This window comes from Carettochelys insculpta, chromosome 8 (assembly GCF_033958435.1).
Source record: "Carettochelys insculpta isolate YL-2023 chromosome 8, ASM3395843v1, whole genome shotgun sequence".
In the NCBI taxonomy this organism is placed as follows: domain Eukaryota; kingdom Metazoa; phylum Chordata; order Testudines; family Carettochelyidae; genus Carettochelys; species Carettochelys insculpta.
Genome location: NC_134144.1, coordinates 32773114 through 32795990, shown reverse-complemented (window position 1 = coordinate 32795990; position 22877 = coordinate 32773114). Strand labels below are relative to the sequence as shown.

Here is a 22877-nt window from a genome sequence, read left to right as displayed (position 1 = left end):
GGCACGTTGGGGATCGGGTGCTGGCTGGGTCCATTGATCAGAAACCAAGTGGGCTGGACTCCCCCCGCCGTCCCCCCTCTCCAGAAAGAAGGAAGGGCAATTGCACTGCTCCGGCCCTTTCAAACTAGGGCACCCCCTGCCCCGGCCACGCCGCCCTCCGCTCTGTTCCCGGCCGCCCGCTCCAGCCTAGGGATTGAAACTCTCCTGCGGGTTTGTTTGCCGCAGATCGTCCATTTGCCGGCCCGTGCGGGGCTCAGCCTAGGCGGCCTCGAGCTGGTCGCTGTGCCTTGGGCCCGGTTCAACGCTACACGGAATGAAACAAACCAGCAAACACCCTGTTGTGGGCGCAAAGCTGCGGTTCCTGCAGGCGAGCGCGGAGTTTTTTCCCACCCCGCGCCTTGGCACCCACTGCCTGGGCCAGAGCAACTGGGAAACCCTGCAAACCCGCCGAATCGAGGCGGGGGTTTCTCCCCAGGACTGGCTTCTCACCCGGCTTGGTCCACTGCCCGTTTTCCAGATCTACGTTTTTCTGGAGACAAAAGCGTCCGCGCGTTTGGCCGGTGCCCGCACCTCCACTTAGAAACACCTTTACCCGCGTGGAGAAGAGCCCGGCACGTTTTCCAACTCGGTTTCAAACGATTCCCACCCGTTTCCCGCGCCCCTTTTTTCGGCCGATGGCTTTCCCGTCCATGGGGCAGGCGCTTCGCAGCGGCTCGCCGAGCTCCGTGCCAAATGCGACCCCAACGAGAACGACATACATTTACTGGGGGTTATCATTTGAAAACTAGCAGGGATCCTGATGAAAATGTCCGCTGCCTGGTTTTTGTTCTGGGTTGTTTTTTTTTTCACAGAAATCGGTTTTAAGGCCGAGGTTTTACCTGCATGCGAAATCTTGAGTCACTTTTCCGTTAAAATAATCATTCAAAATGTCAGAGACCGGGTGCTGACACCCAAGTTTTTCCGATAGACTGAAAGATGCTTCTTCGAGGCGTGTGAATAAGGATCAAAATGAGAGGAAGCCGGACACGGGAACTATCTATTAAAGGGAGACGAGTGATTCTGAAACCAAAAATACACCTTAAAAAGACACCTTTGAACTTTGCTCCCCTGAAATCATCAGCTTTCTGCTGTGTTATGGCAGTTGGAATGAAACAGACCCTGCCGCTCATTTGGGTGTAAATACTAGCCGTTTGGGGCTCCGAGGTTTCTGAAAGCTCTCGGCGGGTGTTAGGGAAGAGGGAAGCGGGAGCGGTCCGGAGAGGTGTCCGAGGATGAGAGTGAGGGTCAGCAGACCGGCGAATGCTGTTTTTCTGTCTTCTCAAAGGTCGTGTTCCCTCTGCACGACGGAGGAAAACTCCGCGCGAGGATTTCGCTCTGTGAACGCGAGGCCATCCGACACAGGCTGAGAAATCCAGCCAGCTCGGGCGTGGAAAGCTTCCCCGGGCGCGTTCCTCGGCTGCCATAAGCAATTATTTTAGGGGGGGAAATAATCCAGAAGAGCCAATACTTCTGGCGCTTCCTTCCACCCCTTCCCCTCGCCAACACTGTCTAGCAAAAAAAAAAAAAATACATGTATATATCCACTTCTTTTAGCGCATTTCCCACCTCCCCTCACTCCACTTACAAACTGCCCAACCGTTTTATTTCTTCATTTTCTAATCTCGAAGCGCGAGGGGAACAGGGGCTGACCGAATGTGGAAAGAACAAGGGGTAATTTATTCAGCTTCATTGCTCTGAACCTGCATTCTTGATTGCCTCGAAAGTCGAAAATAAAGGAAAGGCTCGGAGACGTAGGATCGAAAATATAAATAACCGTAGAATATACACACCAGCTCACGCAGACCGCGCTCAGAGCGGCACATTTTGTATGGAAGCAACAACATCAAACATAAAACGTTTCCCCTCCCTGTGTGGTGCATATGCATACATGCCAATAGACTTATATAGAAGGATACACTGCAGACACACACGCGTTCAGCTGAGTGTCTGTGTCAACAGCATCCCCTTCTATATATGTCTATTGGCATGCATGCAAATCTATAGGCCAGTTCGATGTGTGATGGGGAAGACACGTTTATACATGTTGATGGATCCAAATGCAATTACAGAGCCGTGCATTTATTGAATATAGGCGCATATATTAAATAAACAGGGCAGCATTCTCATCTATTTATAGGCAGCTGTATTTGATGACAAACGCTAGGTTTCTGGACGCGTGTATCTCTATATTCGGGCAAATAAGCAAGCAAACACACATGCATCGCAGCAACGCAGGCATCTATCCATGTATTCAGCTCCACAGAGACGTCTTTTCATTCAGCCCGAAAGCTCAATCTGATAAGCTGGGAGAGGGGTTTCATCTCTGCTGGTTTGCTAAGGAAAGGAAACGCTGGTTGCTTTTGTGTTTCCTAAAAGAGCATAAATAATTAAAGTTTGGCAGGGAGGGAAGAAGCTTTCTTGCAGAACTGTAGCGGCAATAAACGAAATGACTCAGAATCGCTTCTCCAGTCAGTTTTTACGAGAGCTGCCAGACAGTGTCTGTTCACGTTCTCCAGATACTAGGGGCGCCATAACAAAGTTAAGGTCAAGTTAGTGGCTTATCTTGGGTGGCACAAAAATACCGTATCTTCTCCAGCCGGAGCGGGTGTAGTTTTAAATCCGAATGTGAGGCGAGTCGTCTTAATTTTCCCGGAGGTCTTTCGGAAATGTCCCTGGGACAGGAATACTCGCTAATTCCACGCAACGACTGCAGGGGTTCCGAGACGCCTCACGGTAAGGAATTCCAGGGGCTGCACCCTGTGTCTGCATTCGTGTTGCGATGCCTTTTCATCCGCGTGGGGAAGGGGCTGACTCGTGGATGGAGAAGGCTCCATTGCGGGGGAGCGACGCGTTAGCGACCGGGAATCGGCACGTTTGTCTCCCAGAGGCGGCATCTCGGCGGTGTTATTGGGCGACCTGGCAAAAATGATGGGCGCCTTGTTCTCGGGGCGGGGGTGTGTGTGTGTGTTGAGCTGATCAGGGGCTGTTTCCTACGAGAGCTGCTTTCTTAGGACCGGCTCGTCGCCATGTCGTTGAACTTGAATTGCTTGCAACGGGTTGAGTCCCACCCCGCGAGGGAAGGGATTCTAGGGTGTCTGCTGCCAAAGGAAGGGGGGCGAGCAGCTGGCTGTTTCGGGGGCCAAAGGAAAGGGCGTACCCCGAGGTCCCAGCTCCCCGGCACGTTGCTAACTTACTTTGGAGAAATCCTGGCGCACCAGCCCGAGGAAGCCTTGCCAGGTTCCGCTGGGAGCCCGGGGTGGGGAGCGAGGCAGAAGCCATTTTAGCTACGCAGCCATCATTTTCAGGAGCTAGCTCAGTGGTGGCAGCCAAATCTGAAGGGCTTGAAAGACACCCGCATGCGGAGAGACGCCGCGGCTGTGCGTTGTAGCTCGTGGGCCCTTTAGCTGGGCTGCGGGGTGGGATGTCGCATCCCCGGTGGCACCAAGGGGCGAAGAGAACAGGGTTTGGGACCGGGTCCCTTTGGAAGATAGGAGATGAGGCCCTGACTACCCTGACCTGATCCGGACGGGGCTGGAGACTTGTGGGGGGAATGGGAATAAACCGATTCCACCACGCCACCTCCCTCTGGCTTCAGCTGAAAGCTGAGTGCGCCTACGAGGGGCTTGTCACTGCGGATGCCTCTGCCGGCGGCTCTCACACCCACTGCGGATGCTCTACGCCGCAGCCGCTCCGAGGGAGCCCCCTTTGCGGGTTCCGTCGGGGTGCGGGGCTCCTTCTCCCTCCCTCGCTCTCTGTCTTTCCGTTTTGCCGGTTGCCCCGATCCCTGCAGGCCGCTCCCGCACCTGTAGAGGTTTCCAATCGGGGGAGATTTTAAGTCATCCCTGGCCCGGGCGTTCGCCTCCAGGGTCCCAAGCGGCTTGGCCTGGAGGGGTTTCGGGACAGCCAAAGGCAGGCGCGGGGATCAGCCAGAGCCGAGCCGGCCCGAGGCGGAGCTGACCGTTTTGTGCCGCGGAGGGCTGAGCGAGTCCTACGGAGATGGGTGAATAATCGCGGCCCCGGCGCGGGATGAGTCCTGGAGCCTGCTCAGGAATCGGTTCAGGCTGGATTCATGCCGCGGGGCCCACTTTGTGCTCCTGTTGCGGCCAATGACCCTGCAAAACCAGCGGGGCTAACTCAGGCTTAGCGCTGGGCCCTGCGTCCATCACCCCAGGCCCAGGAAAGGGAGGCGGCGGGGTTTCTTCCCCCGCAAAGCCGGCCGCCGCCTCCCCGGCTCCCGCGCCAGGTGCCCCCCAAAGAGACGCCCTTTGCCGCAATGGGCCGGAGCGCGCCTCTCACGCCCTGGGCCCCAGCGCCCGCGGCTTGGCCCTGGCAGGGGAGGAGAAGGTGACGGGGTCTCCCCCGCGTGGGGCCAGCTGGGGTCCCTGCAGCGGGGTGCGCAGCTCTGCGCGGACTATGAGAACGCGGTGGGGGGGGGGTCCCACGGTCGCTGTCCCCCAGGGCAACCGCCACCATCGGGCACAGCGCAGCGCCGAGCGCCGGGGGCCCTTCCCCAGCTGGATGCGCGGCGCGTGTGTGGGCGGGGGGGGGTTGCGCTGCGGCGGAGCCCGGGGCCGCCCTTGGAGCTGGGCGGGGGGGCCCGGGCGGCCTCAGGTGGCTCGCCCCTGTCTCTCGCCGGCGGCCGCGGGGGGCTGGGGCAGAAAGCCGGGCGCAAGCCGGCGCGCCGCGCACCTCCCGGCGCTGGGGTGGGGGGGGTCTTTGGAGAGCGGCCGGGCGCCTTTCCGAGGGGCTCCGGGAGATATAAGGACATTGCTCCTCGCGTCACGTGACTCAATTACCGCCCGAATCAATCAAGATGACTCGCACGTCAGCGCCCGGTGGGGATTTTTGCTCGGTCGCTCCTGGCCAGAGCCTCGCGCGCCGTAGATGGAACTCGCCGCCCGCGCTCCAGCCGCCCGGCCGCCGGCGCTCGCCCGGGGGCAGCCATGACCGAGTTTGAGGACTGCGGCCCCGGCATGTACCTCCCGGGCTGCGCCTATTACGTGGCCCCCTCCGAGTTCCCCGCCAAGGCCTCGTTCCTGCCGCAGTCCTCCTCCTGCCAGGTGACTTTCCCCTATTCCCCCAGCCTGCCCCCCGGCCAGCCCGTGCGGGAGGCGGCCTTCCGGGACTACGGCTTGGAGCGCAGCAAATGGCAGTACCGGGCCGGCTATGCCCCGTATTACTCAGCCGAGGAGGCGATGCACCGCGATCTCCTGCCGCCGGCCAACCGGCGGGCGGAGGTGCTGTTCAAAGCGGACCCCGTCTGCGGCCACCGCGGAGCCCCCGGGGCCGCCTCCAACTTCTACAGCGCCGTGGGCAGGAACGGCGTCCTCCCGCAAGGCTTCGACCAGTTCTACGAGCCGGCCCAGGCAGCCCCGCACCCGCAGCCGGCCGAGAGCGAGGGGGAGGCGGCCAAGGGCGACCTGAAAGCTCCGAATCCCACTTGTAGCAAAGCCCCCGCCGGCCAGAAGAGGAAAGTCCCGGCGGAGCACAGCGCCGGGTCCCCTTCTGGCGAGGCTGTGGCAGAGAAGAGCGACAGCGCAGGTAGGTCTCGGCAGTCAACTGGGGGCAAGAGCACAGGGCCGGCACTTTGTCAAGCCGCATTTTATGTGCGATTTTATAAGCATCCAAAGGATTTTATATATCCTATAAGATTTCCTTTGCCGTTGTAAAGCGCGTTTACGATAGGAAACCAATTGACGCGGGCTTCAGCTATTCTTGCAGGGGGCTGTGGATTGTCAGGACATTGCTGCTTTTTGGGGGGGCAGAGAGATTTCGCAGCTGTTGCTCCGGGCACCCTTCATCGCCGAGCCCGCGTTTGCCTTTGTTTTGAGGGGAGCAGTTGTGGAGGGCTTGGAAGATTTCCAACCAAACTTAAGCATCTCCCAGTTCCGCCGGCCCAGCTCTCTCTCCAGGGGAAGCTGGAGAGGGCCACCCTCGGCGGAGCGACCCAGCTGGGCGCCGAGGTGGGTGGGAGGGTGAAATCTCTCTACATATTTTCTGACCTGGGAGGGTGCTGCTTTCTATTAGAGGAGAGGTCGTGAGAGCATCTTCTCTCCCGTTAGCTGCCCGGGTTTATTGGAACCGCCTCAGTCAGTTTCTTCTGTCTTGACTTGCAGCCGTTCCCCAGCGATCGAGGAAAAAGAGGTGTCCCTACACCAAATACCAAATCAGAGAACTGGAACGGGAGTTTTTCTTCAACGTGTACATAAACAAAGAGAAAAGACTGCAGCTGTCCCGAATGCTAAACCTCACCGACCGGCAAGTCAAAATCTGGTTCCAGAACCGAAGGATGAAAGAAAAGAAACTGAACAGAGATCGGCTCCAATATTTCACTGGAAACCCCTTGTTTTGAAAGTTGGGGGGGACCCCTCTCTCGAAGCTGCCTGTCCGAGCACGCCAGGAGATGGGTTTACAGACCGCATTCACCCAGCGGAACGCAAAGTTCCATTTTCTGCTGCAACTCCGGTGCCTGAACTGGAGAGAGCGGGGCCCTGGCGGAACACGGTTCTCATATGGAGGAACCACGTCCAGGCTCTACTGTTTGTCGTCCAAAGGGTTGTTCCCCTTTTCGTGAGGACACCAAGGGACCAGCGGTGTGTATGGTAGCTTTCGCTTTGTAACACTCGAGTTGTTTCCCCCCTGTTGGCTTTGAGCTAGGCTAACCCTTCCCTCCCTTGCAAGAAGGCAGTTTATTTAAAAGATGGTCAGTCTGCGCTGTGCGCCTGTGGGTTTGGGTGTGTCGTATAACCGCATGGGCCACTGTCTTTTTCATGTGAATAAATGGTTTCCAGGAAAGTTAAGGTCATATCTTCTGCTCACTTCTGGACCTCCAGCCCTGAAGGATCAGAGCGTGGGCCCGGCTAGAGCCCAGTTTAATTCAGGAAGTTGGGGGGAGGAAGAAGTTGCATCGAATTATTTAAAGAAACCCTAGTTTAAATCTCTAGCTGGTTGCAGCTAAACCCTCCCCTGTTATTCCCCGCTGTCTAAGGCAGCCCAAAGATGGCTGTCTGAAGCCCACCATCTCTGCTGGTGTCACGATTGGTTAAAAACTAGGAAAAACGCGTATTACCCGTTCAGACTTTTAGCGTCGGGGAGGAGAATTCAAAGCTCAAACGGCTGCTTGCGAGCCGGGGAAGGGTTGGCGGAGTGGCCCTGACCATTGCCAGCAACAGACAGCAGCTGTAAACAATTGCAACGGTTCAAAACCAGAAAAGGTTGGCGGAAAAATGAGCAGGCGTGCTGGCCACGAGCTTTTTGCAAACCAATTCGTTCTGTTTCCTATATTTGATCCCCAGAAAGTGATCCGTTTCCCCAAGTTAATGTAAAATCGCTGGCCCTCGTCTTTATTTTCAAAGTAAAAGAATCTGGGGAGGGTCCCCTCTTCCCTTCACGCGGTGTGACCTGACTAAGCTGTTTACAAAAACTTGAACTGTCTAGACAACACCATAAAATCGGAGGCTCTAAACAGCTTAATTGGGTAATATTATACACCTTCTGGTGGGGGGAAAAGAGATTTCCGCAAAGTGCAATAAAGGGAAGGAGTGAGAAAAGAATTTGGCTTTTTTGAATAGACCTAAGGGGCTCTCATTCCAGTTGCATCCAGAACGCGCAAAAGTAGGGAAATCAGCCAGGAGCAGGGGGGGAAACACCTACAAAATGATGTGATGAAATCGGGAGGCGGCAGAGCTAAAAAATAAAAATTGAAACTCTTTAGCAAGAAAAACATAAGTGTATGCCTTTGAACTTCCAAAATGTCAAGGTCATCACCTTTAACCCTTCTGAATAATTAGGCGCCTTAAGGTTCCTCTGCTATTTTCAACCACCACCCACTCTCTCTCCCTTTCTATCCCTCCATCTCCTTCCCTCTCACACACTCACCCGCGCACACACTTGCACACTCAGTGCCGCAGAGCTAGCCTTATTAGCCAATGCATCATAAGGCAACAAAGAGCCCTCCCCCACCCCCCAGCGCTGCGGTCTACCAGTTCCCTGATCCAATCCGTTATTTCTAGCTCAATCGCTCTTATTTTTCGTAAGCCTTCTCTCGCGCCCAGGAAACACGGGAACCGCCACGCTTCCCATCACCGCTCCGAGCTACAGGACCGCAGAGCAGCGGAATGTAAAAGAGAATCAGGCATTTTGGAGGAGAACGATATTTCCAGAGAATTCATCTGCAAATACATTTGAACAGGAAACATCCTATCAAAGGGGGAAGCAGGTCGCCAGAGGAAACAATTAAAATAAATCATTTAGCGTTATCACCAAAAAACCTCCCGTCTGTTCCGAGTCTTAATCCCCAGCCAAAGAAGTGATTTGATTTCCAGATCCCTATGGCGTATTTAATAAATTATCGCAGGCTCCGTGGGCTTTCATAGGTTAAGGCGGCCCAGAAAGGCTCCGCAGAATTTAAATACACCGCCAGCCTCCCGGCAGAATTTTGCAGCTCGCTTATATTTGAGTGTCTGTAGCGTGAAAGAAATAAACCCCGGGTTTGAATTCACCTAAATGCACCCAGGTTGAGCGGAGAGCCCAGGAAGGGAGATAAATCCCCCCGGTGCTTTGCCTCTGAATTCCACAGGAGGGCGCGCTCACGTTCTGTAACGCTTCCATTGAGCCCGGCGCTCAAGGCTACTTCCCCCCTAATAGTAATTGTCTTACTAATGAAAGAGCCGGTAGATAAATAAGGGTCTGATTTCAGGGCTTCCCCAATGAGGAAGGTGAGCAGCTCAAGGATTTATGAAGCCAAATAACCCAGAGCCGTGACTTGCTCCAGGAACACGCCACGAGAAAAGAATTTCTGGGGGGCCCGGGGGCTCCGTCATCCTTTCCAACGCGTCCCCGGTTTAGAAGCCCGCAGGGTCAGGAGAGCCGGAAGGATGAGCAAAATTCGTTCGGCAGAACGAAAATCTATTGACTCCGGGTAGCGCGATCTGACCACCCGAGGAGCAAAAGTTACGCTCGAACCCGCCTCCCCCGTTCGGAGCCTCGCGTTCCGAGCCCAGGGCGAGCCGGTTCGGCGAGAAGTGGCGACCCAGCTCTGGCATAGTTTTCTGGGCGTGTGTAACGGAAACCAAAGAGGGGCTTTTGAGTCTGGAGGTGCCTGTTTAGTTCAAATGCCAAAACGGGAGAGGACCTTTAAGTGTCGGAGCAGCACCTTCCCAAGGGATTGCTAAATAAAATCTCTCTCCTTCGAAATACTATGGAGAGCTGTTAAAGGTAACTGAAAGGCTTTGGGTTAAAGATAACAGGATACATTGCTTGGGATTTATTCCCGCCCGGTTACACGTTCCTTTCTATTGCCAATGAGCACGTGTAAACAACACCCCCAAAGATCCGCTCGTTTTTAATCCGCTTGTTTGCAAAATTCTTCTAGCTGATGCGTGAGCGGCTTGTTCAGCTCTCGTGTGCCCTGAGCAAGCCCTGTCCCCGGGAAAGAATTAGCTGACACTTTGTCCGCTAGGTTTTTTAGAAGTTCATTGTTAACAGAAAGCGCTTGGCCGTCTGCAATCCAGTGACATTGTCCCAGCTAAGACCGCTGGAATCTCTGAAGAGAAAGGTAGCGCTGCGCAGGAGAATGCAGACCTCAGAGCAAACCCTCTCCGCCTGAAAAACTTAATGGAGCTGGTCGAGAAGGAATAATTACAGCAAATCTTGCTGTTGCTTGGTCGGCTTTAAAATGAACGGTTTTTTTCTGGGAGGTCGCCTCTTCACTACCCTTCTCGGCTTCTCTATACGCTAGCCCCTCACGTTTATCCGAAGGCCATTCTCAAGGAACGTAAACTTGTGATTGAAGCCCTCTCTGCTGTTAAGGAAATCATTAGACGGAGATTAAAATGCTGCTTTGTTCTTTCCTGACCTATCGTGTCAACACGATGGCTCAGTGGAGGCGTAAGGGAGAGGATGTCGGTTTCCAAACGGGTCAGCCATTTCCCAGTTTATGTTGGTGGGTCCTATCAGAACAACGAATAGGGGACTTCTAGTTAAAGAACAAGCGGGCAGGCGTTTCTGTGGAGATAGCAGTGCGTTTAAAATAAGCGCGGTTAGGGTGCATGCGCTGGCCCGTCTACACGGTGGAAGCTGAGAACTTCCAAACCAGCCGGTGGGTTTGGGGCGATTGTTTACAAAGAAATCTCGGTACGCGATAGAATCAGGCTTAAGCCGCGTGGGAATCTCGTCCTAACAGGCGCTGTACCTCTGTATGATCACGCATCGCGCTATCACCATTGCAGGAAAAGCTAAAAGTGAGATCCCCCCCCGCGCCCCGTTGTATGCGCCACAATCCCGTTGAAAGACATAGAGGCATCGGTGTGTTTTGTAAGGTCCCTGCTCTCCAAGCAAGAAGTTAATTCTTTCTCCGGGAAACGTGACTCAGTAAAAACAGGACAGCCCTACCATTGTAGGCGTTTTAAAAGGTCACCGGACGGTAGACGGTTTTTTTGAGAAATAAAAATATTCTGCCATCGCAAAGCAACAGAACAGCGTGATAGCAAATGGATAGTCCGCAGGTTTCAAGCCCTGCTACCTACCAGGCTCAAATCGAAAGCGATATGACTAAACCCTTCTGGCGGGTTTCACATTCGCCGTGTCTCCCAATATCTTTTGCACGGCTTAGGACGTCTTTCAACAGCCCTCCTTCTTCCTACCGGTTCTCCCATCCCACCTCAATGCTCCGAGACCACCATAGGAAATTGCACCTAAGAACCGTCAGGAAAGTCGGGAAAAATTAAAAAACCTGGAACACCACGAGGGAGGGGGGAGGAAAATTAAACTTCCCAGCCGCGTCTTTTAACCTCGAATTTCTATTCCTAATATTTATTAAGACTGAAAAGCCTAATGTCAACCTATATTTTATTGCACACAGTAATCTAGTATATATGGGCCCTTTTGGGGGGTCTCCCCTTTGGAAAAAAATGGGGCTTTGAAAGCAACCCTTTTATATTCATGTAGATTGTATATCTCGTTTATTGCACACTATTGATTTATTTATTAACGTTAATTACTTTATTCCATCTTAATATGATTAAAAAGAGCAGTGACATTAAATCTCCAGAATGTAAGTAACCATTTCCCTAAAGGCCACTGCGCGTTTTTGCAACTTCTGTGGGAAAGAAACTCCAACTTTTCTACCGTTGTGTTTTCCTTCTCCCGCCCCCTCAGCCCCCCAAATAAAAACCAGGCGGCTCGGTGGAGGATTTTAAAAAGCCGTGATTGATTATGATCCAATTGAGCTATTCGACATTCCTAAACCCCGTATTAAATAATAATAATTTGAACTACATCTTCTGACGTTAAAAATCCTGTTTGCACTTAAATCAAGAGATCGGAATGTACAATTAGGAGCCTCAGAGTCAACCCGCTAAAGGCAAGGGACTCAGGAAGGCTGAGCAAAGATGAGGGCATTGTTTTAACTTTCCTAGGGCGAAAAGCACCGCCAGCCTCTGCAAGGGGGTTTCTCTGGGCCACTCCTTTCTTACCGAGTAAATAAAGATTCCGCAGGACCATTTGATGGGCAGAAAATTCCTGCTTAGGCTTAACAGCCACGTCTCAAACTGCGTCCAGGAGAGAGGATGTTGTGGCTTTACCCTCAGTGTGCTGCCAGGGTTTTTGTTCCCGGAGAGAAGATTGCTAGCCCCGTCTGCAAGCAGCGGGCATCGTGAACTCGACTGCGGCTCGCTCCTCAGCCCAGGCAAATCTTAGCAATGGCTCTGATAATGATCTTAAATACACACGCCACCCTGTTTGCTGGACTTCAAGCGCTGGAGGCAAGCGGGCAGAGGGGGTGCACAGGACGTGGGGCGAGCAGAGAAATCTCAAAAGCAGCTCCCATTGCGGAGGTAATATTTAAACGCTCTGGCGGCGCCGGAGCTTGAGACCGGAGCTGTAAAAGACACTGGCTCTTAACCTGACAATGATGTTGTATTTGAACAGCTGCGATAAGGTTTTAAAGGGTCTGTCTCATTGCCACCGCGAGATTTTAAATAGGGTTATTGTGGCCAACGGTGTAAAGGGCACGGAAAAGCGGAAAACAGTCAAATGCCGGGAACTCGGCAAACGTTTTCATTCATCCCGTTGCTGGAAAATGCTCTTTGAGCCCAGGCTGGGGGGCAAAAGATGCGGTGTAACCGCCCTGTTGTGCGCGGGGAGCCGGACTTTTTAAAAAGAAGCGCTTTGCTCGAGGAAAGGCCCCGAATAAACAGCTAGCGGAGCCTCCAGCCGCATTTGTCAACAAGTTCACCTCGCCTGGGTGAAATTCCCTGACAGCACCGGGCTTAGAGGAGAAACGGTTGGGTTTGCACCGAGGCAAAAAGATACCGGACTGCCAATTTTCAAAGTAACCGCTCTGGGGGTAACTGCAGTTGCGGCGCGAGCCGGGGAAGAACAAAATACACGTACAAACGTGGGAAATAAACGTCCAGTTTGCCCCGGAGGCCGTTCCTGTGGCTTTCTGAGAGGGTATTTTTTAGGATATTCACGAGGCATTTGTCATTCTGGGGGAAGAGAAGCGGCGTGAAGGCTTGTAATAAACCCGAGTTGCTGTATGTTTTTAATGAGCAACGCTGGAGAAGAAGGCGTTATCTTTACGGAGCTTTCAGTGGCTAGGGCAAGGAATTTTTTAATTTGTTTTTTTTATTTTATTTTGCGCACGCAGAGAGAGAGAGAGAGAGAAAGAGAGAGAGAGAGAACACTGGAAACCCATTTCTGGAACAAGGGAAGCGATCCCTCCCACGTCAGGATAAAAGTAGAGCTTTTAATACGGGCCGGTTTGTGTTAAAACAAAATTGACCTTCTTGGTTAGTAGCGAGGGAAAAAAAATCAATAGTATAATTTTCAATAATTCATAACGCGAACGCCATTATGCTAAATCTTAACTATTAATCTTCTCCTTTACAAAGTCTCGATTGATTTGTTAATAAAATATCTTCCCGTGTGTGGCAACAGCGGGTATAACTCTTTAAAAAGCTTCAGAAGCAAGAAAATTACCAAGTAGCCCAAGAATGTAGATGAGAATTTTATTGATCGCCCTGATTCTTCTTAATACGTATTAATAAATTCCGCAACCTTTTGTACCTCGCGCTTGTCAGGACCCAATGCTTTTACAAAATCCATAAAAGGCAAACATATTTTCTTTGCATAATAACCCCCTGACACCTTCGGGTGTAGCACATGGCTCGGCGCATCCGCGTGGGGAGAAGTTTGCGGGGTCTTTTTTGGGTGGGTGTACCGGGGGGGGCGCCACGAAGGGGGAGAAGGAGCCTTTCTCGGGCAGGGAGCGGTGAGGCCGGAGCCCGGCCAGCGCGTCGCTCGTCTTCCGCGGCAACCTGCGCCCGGGCTGGGAGTCAGGCGCGGGCGGGCGGGCAGAGGGCCCCGCGGATGGGGGCACCCCGGGGGTTAGCCCGGCGACGACGGCGGGTCAGCCGGGCCGCGGCGCACGCCGGGCCCCCCTCTCCTCGGCTGTCAGGCGCGGGGCGCAGCCGGATCCGGCCGCCTCGCGCCGAGCCCCCGTCCGAGGCGCCGGAGCCCCGGGCTCTCCGGCGGCGCAGTGCGCCAGGGCGGCTCGGCCGGGCGCTTCCCGCCGCGCGTTCTAGAGGTCGCTGTTGTCCGCCTTTGCGAGGCCGCCCGGCCGGGCCCGCGGAGCACGTGACGCGCGGGGAGGCAGCGGCTCAAGGCCATTTTCAAATCTCATTGGCTCGGCTGTCATGTGGTCCTGCGGAGGCATCCGCGATTACCCGGGGCATGTTTTGCTAGAGATGTCAGCCTCCAAAGGACACAATCTCGCCTCGCCCCATTCGCCCCAAAATGTCCTTCCCCAACAGCTCGCCTGCTGCTAACACCTTCCTAGTCGATTCTCTGATCAGTGCCTGTAGAAGTGACAGTTTCTATTCCAACAGCGCCAGCATGTACATGCCACCTAGCACAGACATTGGGACTTACGGAATGCAAACCTGTGGACTGCTCCCGTCTCTGGCTAAAAGAGAAGTTAATCACCAAAATATGGGTATGAATGTACATCCGTATATACCTCAAGTAGACACTTGGACAGATCCGAATAGGTCTTGCCGAATAGAGCAACCTGTTACACAGCAGGTACCCACTTGTTCCTTCACTGCCAATATTAAGGAAGAAAGCAATTGCTGCATGTATTCCGATAAGAGAACAAAACTCATTTCGTCAGACGTCCCTTCGTACCAGAGGTTGGTCTCTGATTCATGTCCCATTGAAAACCCAGAAGTTCCCGTCCCAGGATATTTTAGACTAAGCCAGACCTACGCCACTGGGAAAACCCAAGAGTACAATAATAGTCCTGAAGCGAGTTCAACTGTAATGTTACAGTTAAACCCTCGCGGCACCTCCAAACCGCAGCTATCTGCTCAACTTCAGCTGGAAAAGAAAATGAACGAAAACCCGAACAACCAAGACAGCTCAGCTAAGGTCGCTCAAGTGGAAAGCCCAGAGCCAAAGTCCACTTTGCAAGACGAAAGGGGCTGCCTGGCTGAGGGGGCTGTGTCCAGCCCAGAAGTCCAGGAGAAGGAAAGCAAAGGTCGGTATGATAAAGTTTAAGCCGTAACGTGGGATAACCTGAACACGCCAGCATCGTAAAACACAGTGTAAAATACTAACAAGCATCACAGCCATAACATTTAACGATAAGGGGGAATCGGGCGGCAGGTGCTGTGTCTCAGAAGCTTTTAGGAGGGGAAAAGGCTGCACAAAAGATTGCAAATTCTTTTTTCCTATTTCCATGGCCTCGGAGGCAGCTAGCCCTCTGTGCATGCGGGCAGCGTCTGTTTTATTCTTTGTAATGCAGTCCAGGTTCAAAAACCAATGGCCCCCCTTCAAATAGCTCTGGAGCCTGTGCGATACCACCGCTTCAATTTTGCTCGTGTAATATTTTGGGCAACTGTTTTCGCTGAGCCGCAGTGTGATTTCATTGCAGGGAAAGTTAATTCCGATCCTCTTAAAATAGAGGAGAAGCGGGGGCTGCAGAACAGGGGGAAGTTTGAAACAAATGTACAGGGGAAACGTTAGCCCGCTGTGTGTTGGGTGAGAAGGGGGTTATTTTGAAGTGATGCTTTTGAAAACCTTGGTTTTGCCTTTTAAAGTACAAGCTGGTTGTGAAATGTGTTTAAAAGACAAAGGAGACTGTTATTATATTTTATCTTCCTTTTAAAAGTGCACAAGAGCCTTAATTTCGAACGGGATAGGGTGGCGTAGCAAAACGGGAGATTTCCTCTGCTAAAAATGTGCCTTGCAACCTCTAGGACGATTTTTACCCCACCGTGTGCAGAAAGGGTCCATCTATAACATTTATATTTAGCCATTCGAATCTAGTTTTGTCTGGGAAAATTCCTTTCAGGTGGAAAAAAAAATCTAAAAGGAAAATGAAAAAAAAAAAAGAAAAGAAAAAAGAAAAAACCAACCCTGGTATAAAGTGTTAATTTTGAAAACATCCTTGTAGCGAAGAGACAAATGGCCCAAATCTGCTTCTTTGTGTAATTCCACGTGTGCTATAAAGGAACGTCATAGCACATGGATTGCACTGATCCTTTTAAATTGAGAGATTTTCTTAATGAACGTCTCATCAGCCTTCTACTCTGGTGCGTAGCCCAGAGCCGTTCAGATGTTGCCATTGTGCTGTGGCAGGTTAAATATCGTGCAAATGTTATGTGCTAGTTTGAAACTTTGGCTAGAATTGTTGAAAGAACCCCAAATTCCACACAGGGAGTCATTGGATCTGACCTATTTACCCGGAGTCTGGCAACAACTGCAAAGCTGTCCCAGCGCCCTCACCTCCTGCTAGCAATGTTTAATGCCCACATTTAACATATCTGCCAGACACTAGAGATGAGGGTTCATGGCCAAGGGTAGGGACACTCTGCCAGCTTGAGGTATGTTTGATTTTCTTCTTGTTCTTCTTCTTCTCGTTCTTCTTCTTTGATTTTGATAGAGGAAATCAAGTCTGATACGCCAACCAGCAATTGGTTAACTGCAAAGAGTGGCAGGAAGAAGAGGTGCCCTTACACTAAACATCAAACACTGGAATTAGAAAAAGAGTTCTTGTTCAATATGTACCTCACTCGAGAGCGCCGCCTAGAGATAAGTAAGAGCGTAAACCTCACTGACAGGCAGGTCAAGATTTGGTTTCAAAACCGCAGAATGAAGCTCAAGAAGATGAGCAGGGAGAACCGAATCCGAGAACTGACCGCTAATCTGACCTTCTCTTAAACCCCTAAACCCGGGGCTCGAAACACAGCACCACCAGTGGCAGGAGAAACTTGGGGGTGGGGGGGGGCTGGGGGAGAACCATCATGTTTCATTTTTTTTTTCTGATAGAATGTGACTTTTCCTCATTCTTGGAGTGCTGCAAGTGACTATGTGTGACTAGGATGAGTATATATATAAAAGCCTAGCACGTGTAATTTATTTTTCCTCATCGTAATGCAGGGTAACTCTGATTGACTATTATCCTTTGGTCTTAACTTATTGGAACTGTCGAGCATCCAAACAATGTGACTTTTTCATGTTTTTTTTTTCCTAACGAAGTGCTATTTATGTGGGGGGCTGTTATACGGGCCATAACACCTGGAACACATCCAATACTTTAAGGGGGAAATAAATTTGGGGCGGGAAAAGCACATTGCTATGTAACTACGCTCTCGAACGCATTTCGAATTTGTCCTTCGTCAAATGGAATGGGGGGGATTCTTCTCCATTGTAGACATTTTCTTGTGGTGCAGATGTGGTATAGTAGTCGGCCAGCCGCAATATATCGTCCTTGTGCATGTTCTGTTCGCATGTATAATGCAATAAAGTCTGTAAACTACTGCGGTGCCTTTGGTTTTCTGAGAACAAAAAAAAAAAAAGGTTTAAAAGTGCAGCTTCAGGTTGATTCCCTGATCCTTTCTGATCTGCAGTTGTTTGGATTGATGTCGCTTCTTGTTTCTCCCCTTGTGTGTGTGTTTTTATCTCGGGAAGGGCCGTGGGGGGTGAGCAATGATATAAACCTAATTCATTTATAATTGTGACTGTAAACAAATGATTAATCGGCGGACTGTTGTGTGATCGGTCGCAGTCTGAGAAGCGAATGCAAAAGGGCTAGTAAAATATTACGGCGTACACTGGACATCCTCACTCACGCAGCTCATAAAGGGTAAGTGATAAAAAATCTCCAGCACAAGCTGTCAGCAATCTGCGTGGCGTTTTATTTGACATAAGTGTGTTGATTTAAAAAATAACAGCGCCGTTTGGTTTCTCGTCCTCTTTTGCTCTTGAAAAATGCAACCCACCAAAGCCGGGGGCCTCTGGACTGGCTGAAGTTTCCGCAGAGCGCAGTGGAAAAGAACCTCCCGTCTCTGCAATAGCTGCCGGGGCCGGGGCTTTTCTGCCGGCAGTGCTGACAAGGGGAAGGCTCGGCACGCCAGCCTGCCCGCATCCGCTGGGGTCGGGCTGCACCATTTTGGTTTGCTCGGGAGCTCGTTTGATGGCAAACAAGTCCGCCTTTAGAGCGCGCACCAAGAGGCTGCAGGCCGGGATTCTTACCGGCCCAGGGCTGGAAAATGTCATCCGCAGCCACTCTGTCTTGCCCGGGGTGGGGCGGGTGGGAGCGAAATGCTGCCGGCAGCTGGAAATGGCTTGCGAATGAACGTGACTCTGCACTGAAGTCCAAACGCTCCCACACGCTTTCCCCTTGCAGCGAGCCCGGGGCGATTCCCCGCTCCCGAAGCAGGGCGTTCATTGAAAGCTGCGCCCTTCCTCCCCGCGCGCGGCTCCTCCAGCCAGAGCTAAGGCCCGAGAGATGGACAATATTTTCTTCCTTCATATCACCGTCACAGTTCCCGCTGCAACGGGTGATACCGGCTCGCCCTTATCTCGGAGCTCCTCGGATTGAAACGGCCCCGGCTTCAGTCCGGCTGAAGGCTCAGAAACGCGCAGAAGGACGTGGGTGGTTTAGTTTTCACTATAACTGCTAGCTCGAGGGGAACCGGGCTGGAAGGTTTGGCTCAAGCCAGCGAGTAAACGTGGCGATGCTGAGGACACCGCCGGCCCTCCCGCGGGCTGCTCTGACCCTGGTTTGAAAACAGTCCTCCTAAACCCCAGAATTGCCGCCAGTTGCAGTCAGAAATACAGCGGAACCTCTGTTCGCCTTTCGCCTCACAGTCCTCTCTGTGTCGCCAGAGAAGGGTCGGTGGCGGGTGCGCGGTTGGCTGCCTACCTCCTAGGTTTTCGCGTGGATGGGGGCAAAAATACTCTTTGTCAGACTTCTCAGCTTGCGTCTCCCAACAATTTCGTGCCCCATCTCTGCACGCAACAAGCTGGGTGTATGGAAAATAAAACAAAAGCATGCAAATGGCGCACCAAAGGAGGAAGACAGCCGTAAATCATGAAATAAACAGGAATTGCAGCCCCTTCCTTATATTTGCCAGGGCATAGGTATTGTTTTCCTGCAGGGTGCTCTGCTATCGGCCGACCGAGCACTGTGCTGAGTTATGAACTGTGCGCTTTTCCTCCCAAATCGCCCCGCGTCCCTCTGTCTAAAGGCTCCGAAATGTGCAGCAGAACGTGGGCGATTTAGTCTGAAATACTAACCAACTATTCTTTCAGTTGGCAAAGGGTAAACGGCTCCGAGGGGGGAAAAAATCTAGGGCCGGAGAGCAAATGAAGAGGCTTTATTCCCTTCACACTGTTTGGGGGGCGATAGGAGCAAGCCGTGTGTCGCCTGCGCTCGGGAGGGATGCATGGGAGGCTGCCGTACGTTAAACTCGAAACAAGAAAGCCTTGTCTGGCGAGAGCGCACAGTCTCGCCGGCGCACAGGGAATCCTTTGCAAAGGTGATTGTATTTACATGCGGCAGGCGCGCCGACGGGGCTCCGGCGGAGAACGTTTGCCGACAGAGCCTTCCCCAAGTCGCGAGGAGACCGCGGCTCAGGAGCGCTGTCGGAACAGCGCGGCCCCGAAGTTTCGGAGCTCCAGGAGCGCGTGTTGAGGGACTCGTCAGGTCTCGCTGTCCCGGCGGCTGTTTTATTAGGGACGCGCTCGCCTAGAGTGAAACCCGGCTCGTAAAAGTTTTATGGAAAGGCATAAAACGGGTCCCGAGGGCTTCCGCCTGCCCTAGGCCGGCGCGGCGGGCACCGCGGCCTCTCTGCAAACTTTCTGGCCGGGGGGCCCGGGAGGCGCACACGCCCGCGCTCGGAAACGGGGAAGGCGCCGCGCCGGCTCTGCGGGTCACCCTCCCGAGCTTTCCGAGCCGCCTCTGCTGGCAGCGCCGGGCGGGGGGTTCCCTTTCCAAGCGCCGGGCTCTCCGCTTCCAAGCCCCGCCGCCTCGGAAATGAACGGCCGAGCTCACTCGAAGGAGGGGAAGAAGTAGTCCCCGGCTGCCTGGCTCCGGCTCGGGCCACGCCCGCCGGGAACCCCGCTGGGCAGCGGCGCAGCCCCGGCCCGCGGGCGCCTGCCGGGCCCTACGGTTCCAGCGGGGCTGCTCTGCCTGGTGTGGGTGGGGGGGGGGTCGCCAATCGCAGCGGCCCCCGGGTAGCGGATTGATTTACTCCCGGTATTGGTAAATACGATCACGTGGGCCCCGCGACCAATGGTTGAGGGTTGCAGGCTGCAAAATACTACGATTGTTCTGCGGGAGGGGATCGGCCGCCGCTGAGTGTAACCTGCCCTATGCCTAACGGGGCGCCGCAAAATGTCCTCTAGTGGCACCATAAGTAACTACTACGTGGACTCCCTCCTAGGCCATGAGAGCGACGAGGTGTACGGGACCCGGTTCGGCCAGGCCGGGCCCGCCGCGCCCGCCAGGCCCCCAGGTGTGGCCGAGGGCGCCGATTTTTCTTCCTGTAGCTTTGCCCCCAAATCCACCGTGTTCTCCACCTCCTGGGCCGCGGCGCACCCGCAGCCGCCCGCGGCAATGCCAGGGCTCTACCACCCCTACGCGCCCCAGCCCGCCCTGGGCGCGGGCGAGACGGGCCGCTACGTGCGCTCCTGGATGGAGCCCTTCGCCGGCTTCCCCTCCGGCGGCGGCGGCGGCGGCAGCTCCTCCAGCGGGCGCCACTACGGGATAAAGCCTGAGACGGGAGCCGCGGCCGCCTCGTCTTCCTCCTCCTCCTCCTCCTCTTCCTCCTCCTCCACCTCCAAACGGACTGAGGGCGCCTCGGCCCGGGGGTCTCAGGGGATCCGGGCGCCCGAGTACACGGGCGACCCCTTCCTGCAGGAGCCGCGGGAGAAGCCGGCCCCTTGCAGCGCCAAGGAGCCGCCAGCCTGCAGCCGCCAGCCCAGCCCGAGCAGCGCGCTCAAGGAGGAGAAGCCGCAGCAACTTGACCCAAGTAAGTAAAACCGAAATTGCCCCTTTGATTTACTGCCGAACCCTGTAAGGCTCCAATGTGCAAAACCGATAGTTTTACTAACCTATAAAAACGTCCAGCCGCCTGCCCGCGCGCAGGCAGCATCCATAAAAGCCACCTACCACCAAGCCATGATTCCTACAGTACCGGCAGCGGGGCCGCGCGGCTTTTATGGTCCTGCCGACCGAGTTGGGTCCGGACTCCGGCCTGTGTGGAGTTGCATTTAACGGCCTTTCTCCCCTCCCACCCCGCTCCCGGCCGCGTGCCTCCCTTCTTGCAGATAATCCTGCCGCCAACTGGATCCACGCTCGCTCCACCAGGAAAAAGCGGTGCCCCTACACCAAGTACCAAACTCTGGAACTGGAAAAGGAATTCCTCTTTAACATGTACCTGACCCGCGACCGCCGCTACGAAGTGGCCAGGATTTTAAACCTCACCGAGAGACAGGTCAAAATCTGGTTTCAGAACCGAAGGATGAAAATGAAAAAGATGAACAAGGAGAAAGGAAATAAAGGGGACTAAACTCCCGGGCGCGCCCCGGGCTCTCCCCACCGCCCCCCGGATGCTTCCTTGCAGAACTTTAAATCACTTTTACGCGGCCGTGCAAATAGCTCTCCCTGTCCGGGGAGCCGGGGGCGGGAGGGGGTCGGTCTGTCTTGCTGCAATGTGTTTATCGAAAGTGCTTCATTTCCCTTTCCCGAGCCGGTTTGTGAGTGCACGTTAGCCGTGGGGACGTCGGTGTTAAGTGTGTGACATGTTTCTGCGAAGGTGCGGGAGGGTAGCGGGTCGCTTTGCCGAAGTAGCGGGGAAGGGCAGAATGGTGATTGCAATGATCATGAATATCTCTATTAAAGGACACTTGTTTAAACCCAGAGCAGCGCTGTGTTGTCCGAGAGTTCTTCCAAGTCATCCCCAACCCCTCGGCTCTCTAGACCTGGCTCGCCTCCTTCGCGAGAGATGCCAACGTGAGGCCACCGAAGCGTTTCAGTTCCTTCTTCCCCTTCTGCCTTCAGGAGACCGGGTTGCACTTGAAACACTTTGCAATGGGCCTCCCATTTCCTGGCGCCTGGGAATTCTGCAGGGTTGCAAAGGTTGTATCGGCCACTCACCGAAAGCCCTTGTAACGAGGCTCGGTTGCTCCATAATGAACGGACGCGAGCAAATAAAATCAGTGCAACGATACGCGCAACCTCCGCTTTGCTCTTCTTGGGCGCCGCAGCGTTAGCCCAAATCGTAGGAAAACAATACATGCGCTCTCTTCCCCGCCTGGCGGGGACACCCCGAACAAGCCCTGGTCTGTGTAATTATACTTGCAGGGAGGCTTGCAAAAAGCAGTGCAGACAGTTTGCTCTCGGTTAGGACCTACCGTGAAATTTTGGTGGCCGGTGGGGACCCAAATCAGAGCTACTCCCAGGCAGTTACTAACCCAGTGTTACTTTTGGACGAATGGAGCCCAGCTAAAGGGATTACAGCGTCTGCTGGAAGCTAACCACAGGGGTCTCGGCTTAAGTGATGTATTCTAGATCTGCCTGTTACTTTGCTCGAAACACGTTATAGGCGAATTGTCCTTCAAAAACCAGTGACGTTTCCCCCGTGGTTTCTTGGCCGCCTCGCGGAAATACCTGCCACCCGGCTCTCCCAAGCCAAATATTTTAGACGTTCAAAATTCTCGGGGTCGCCGTTTGACTCCCTGCGCTGGTTAATCTGTCCAGCAATGGGTGCGGAACGGCCTAACGGCCCTGCAGGTTCCCAGCTGCCTTTCCTATTTATGAACACACATGACTTTATCGAGATAATTAAGATGAAGTTCATTGTAAAAGAACCGTGCTTTGTTTAAAGAGCACCCGTTAAAATGAAGGCTCTGTAAATATTTATGAGCAGTTGTTTAAGCTGGAGGAAAGAGGTGCCGGAGACCTGCTACTCAATGTTTTTACCTCTGCAAAAAATAAAAAAACCCAGAAGAGTGGGAAGGGGGGTTAGCGCTCTGAAAAGGTGTTGCATTGCTTCCCCATTCATTGTCAACCCTATACCTATAATCCTTTTAAAGCAGGAAGAACCGAGGTATAATAAAACCATTGAGCTGGCTAGACGTCTGGACCTAATGACTTTACGATATGCTACGGCCCTTCTCTTTGAAACCCTCTGATTTTGATGTTTGCGATCGTTGGAGGAAACCAAAAATGCAGACAACACTCGGCCTTAAAATCGGGACTATAAATCGCAGGATGTCACTGTCGGGCCAAGAACAACCCGGGCGAGAGAAGGGGCTCAGGTGGAAAAGCTAACATGGACCGTGTAGTTTATTCGCGGATTGCGTGGGTAGAAGTGGTCCAGGGCGGTAAACCCGGGGCCGAATACGCGGCTGTTTAGAAAGCAGCCCTTTTCCCTGGCTGCTCCAGACCTAAGAGGTAACCCGTATTACTGCCCGCGGGACACTTAATCAGGCTAGAGAGGGAGACGCTGATTTCACTATTTTTCCAGCCCAAGCGGCGGCTGGGG

At 53.4% G+C, this 22877-nt stretch overlaps 3 protein-coding genes across 3 annotated transcripts; all 3 read left to right on the top strand.

Annotated features, from left to right (window-relative positions):
- Positions 1 to 4669: 4669 nt before the first annotated feature.
- On the top strand, positions 4670 to 8382 carry HOXD11 (homeobox D11). The gene is made up of 2 exons (XM_075001116.1): positions 4670 to 5580; positions 6156 to 8382. Exons 1-2 carry the CDS (start codon positions 4983 to 4985, stop codon positions 6389 to 6391), a joined length of 834 nt encoding a protein of 277 aa, XP_074857217.1. The 5' UTR covers positions 4670 to 4982; the 3' UTR covers positions 6392 to 8382.
- A 2969-nt stretch (positions 8383 to 11351) lies between these two features.
- On the top strand, positions 11352 to 16853 carry HOXD10 (homeobox D10). The gene is made up of 2 exons (XM_075001421.1): positions 11352 to 14578; positions 15986 to 16853. The coding sequence occupies exons 1-2, from the start codon at positions 13837 to 13839 to the stop codon at positions 16261 to 16263; spliced, it is 1020 nt and encodes a 339-aa protein (XP_074857522.1). The 5' UTR covers positions 11352 to 13836; the 3' UTR covers positions 16264 to 16853.
- Positions 16854 to 19440: 2587 nt separating this feature from the next.
- HOXD9 (homeobox D9) lies at positions 19441 to 21518 on the top strand. The gene is made up of 2 exons (XM_075001422.1): positions 19441 to 20360; positions 20659 to 21518. Exons 1-2 carry the CDS (start codon positions 19724 to 19726, stop codon positions 20898 to 20900), a joined length of 879 nt encoding a protein of 292 aa, XP_074857523.1. The 5' UTR covers positions 19441 to 19723; the 3' UTR covers positions 20901 to 21518.
- Positions 21519 to 22877: the final 1359 nt, after the last annotated feature.

Bases quoted from the DNA above. Each gene is read 5' to 3' on its own strand.
- HOXD11 (XM_075001116.1), top strand. From the start codon at position 4,983: ATGACCGAGTTTGAGGACTGCGGCCCCGGCATGTACCTCCCGGGCTGC. The intron at 5,581-6,155 runs GTAGGTCTCGGC...CTTGACTTGCAG, and splicing joins AGAGAAGAGCGACAGCGCAG to CCGTTCCCCAGCGATCGAGG.
- HOXD10 (XM_075001421.1), top strand. From the start codon at position 13,837: ATGTCCTTCCCCAACAGCTCGCCTGCTGCTAACACCTTCCTAGTCGAT. The intron at 14,579-15,985 runs GTCGGTATGATA...TGATTTTGATAG, and splicing joins CCAGGAGAAGGAAAGCAAAG to AGGAAATCAAGTCTGATACG.
- HOXD9 (XM_075001422.1), top strand. From the start codon at position 19,724: ATGTCCTCTAGTGGCACCATAAGTAACTACTACGTGGACTCCCTCCTA. The intron at 20,361-20,658 runs GTAAGTAAAACC...CCCTTCTTGCAG, and splicing joins GCCGCAGCAACTTGACCCAA to ATAATCCTGCCGCCAACTGG.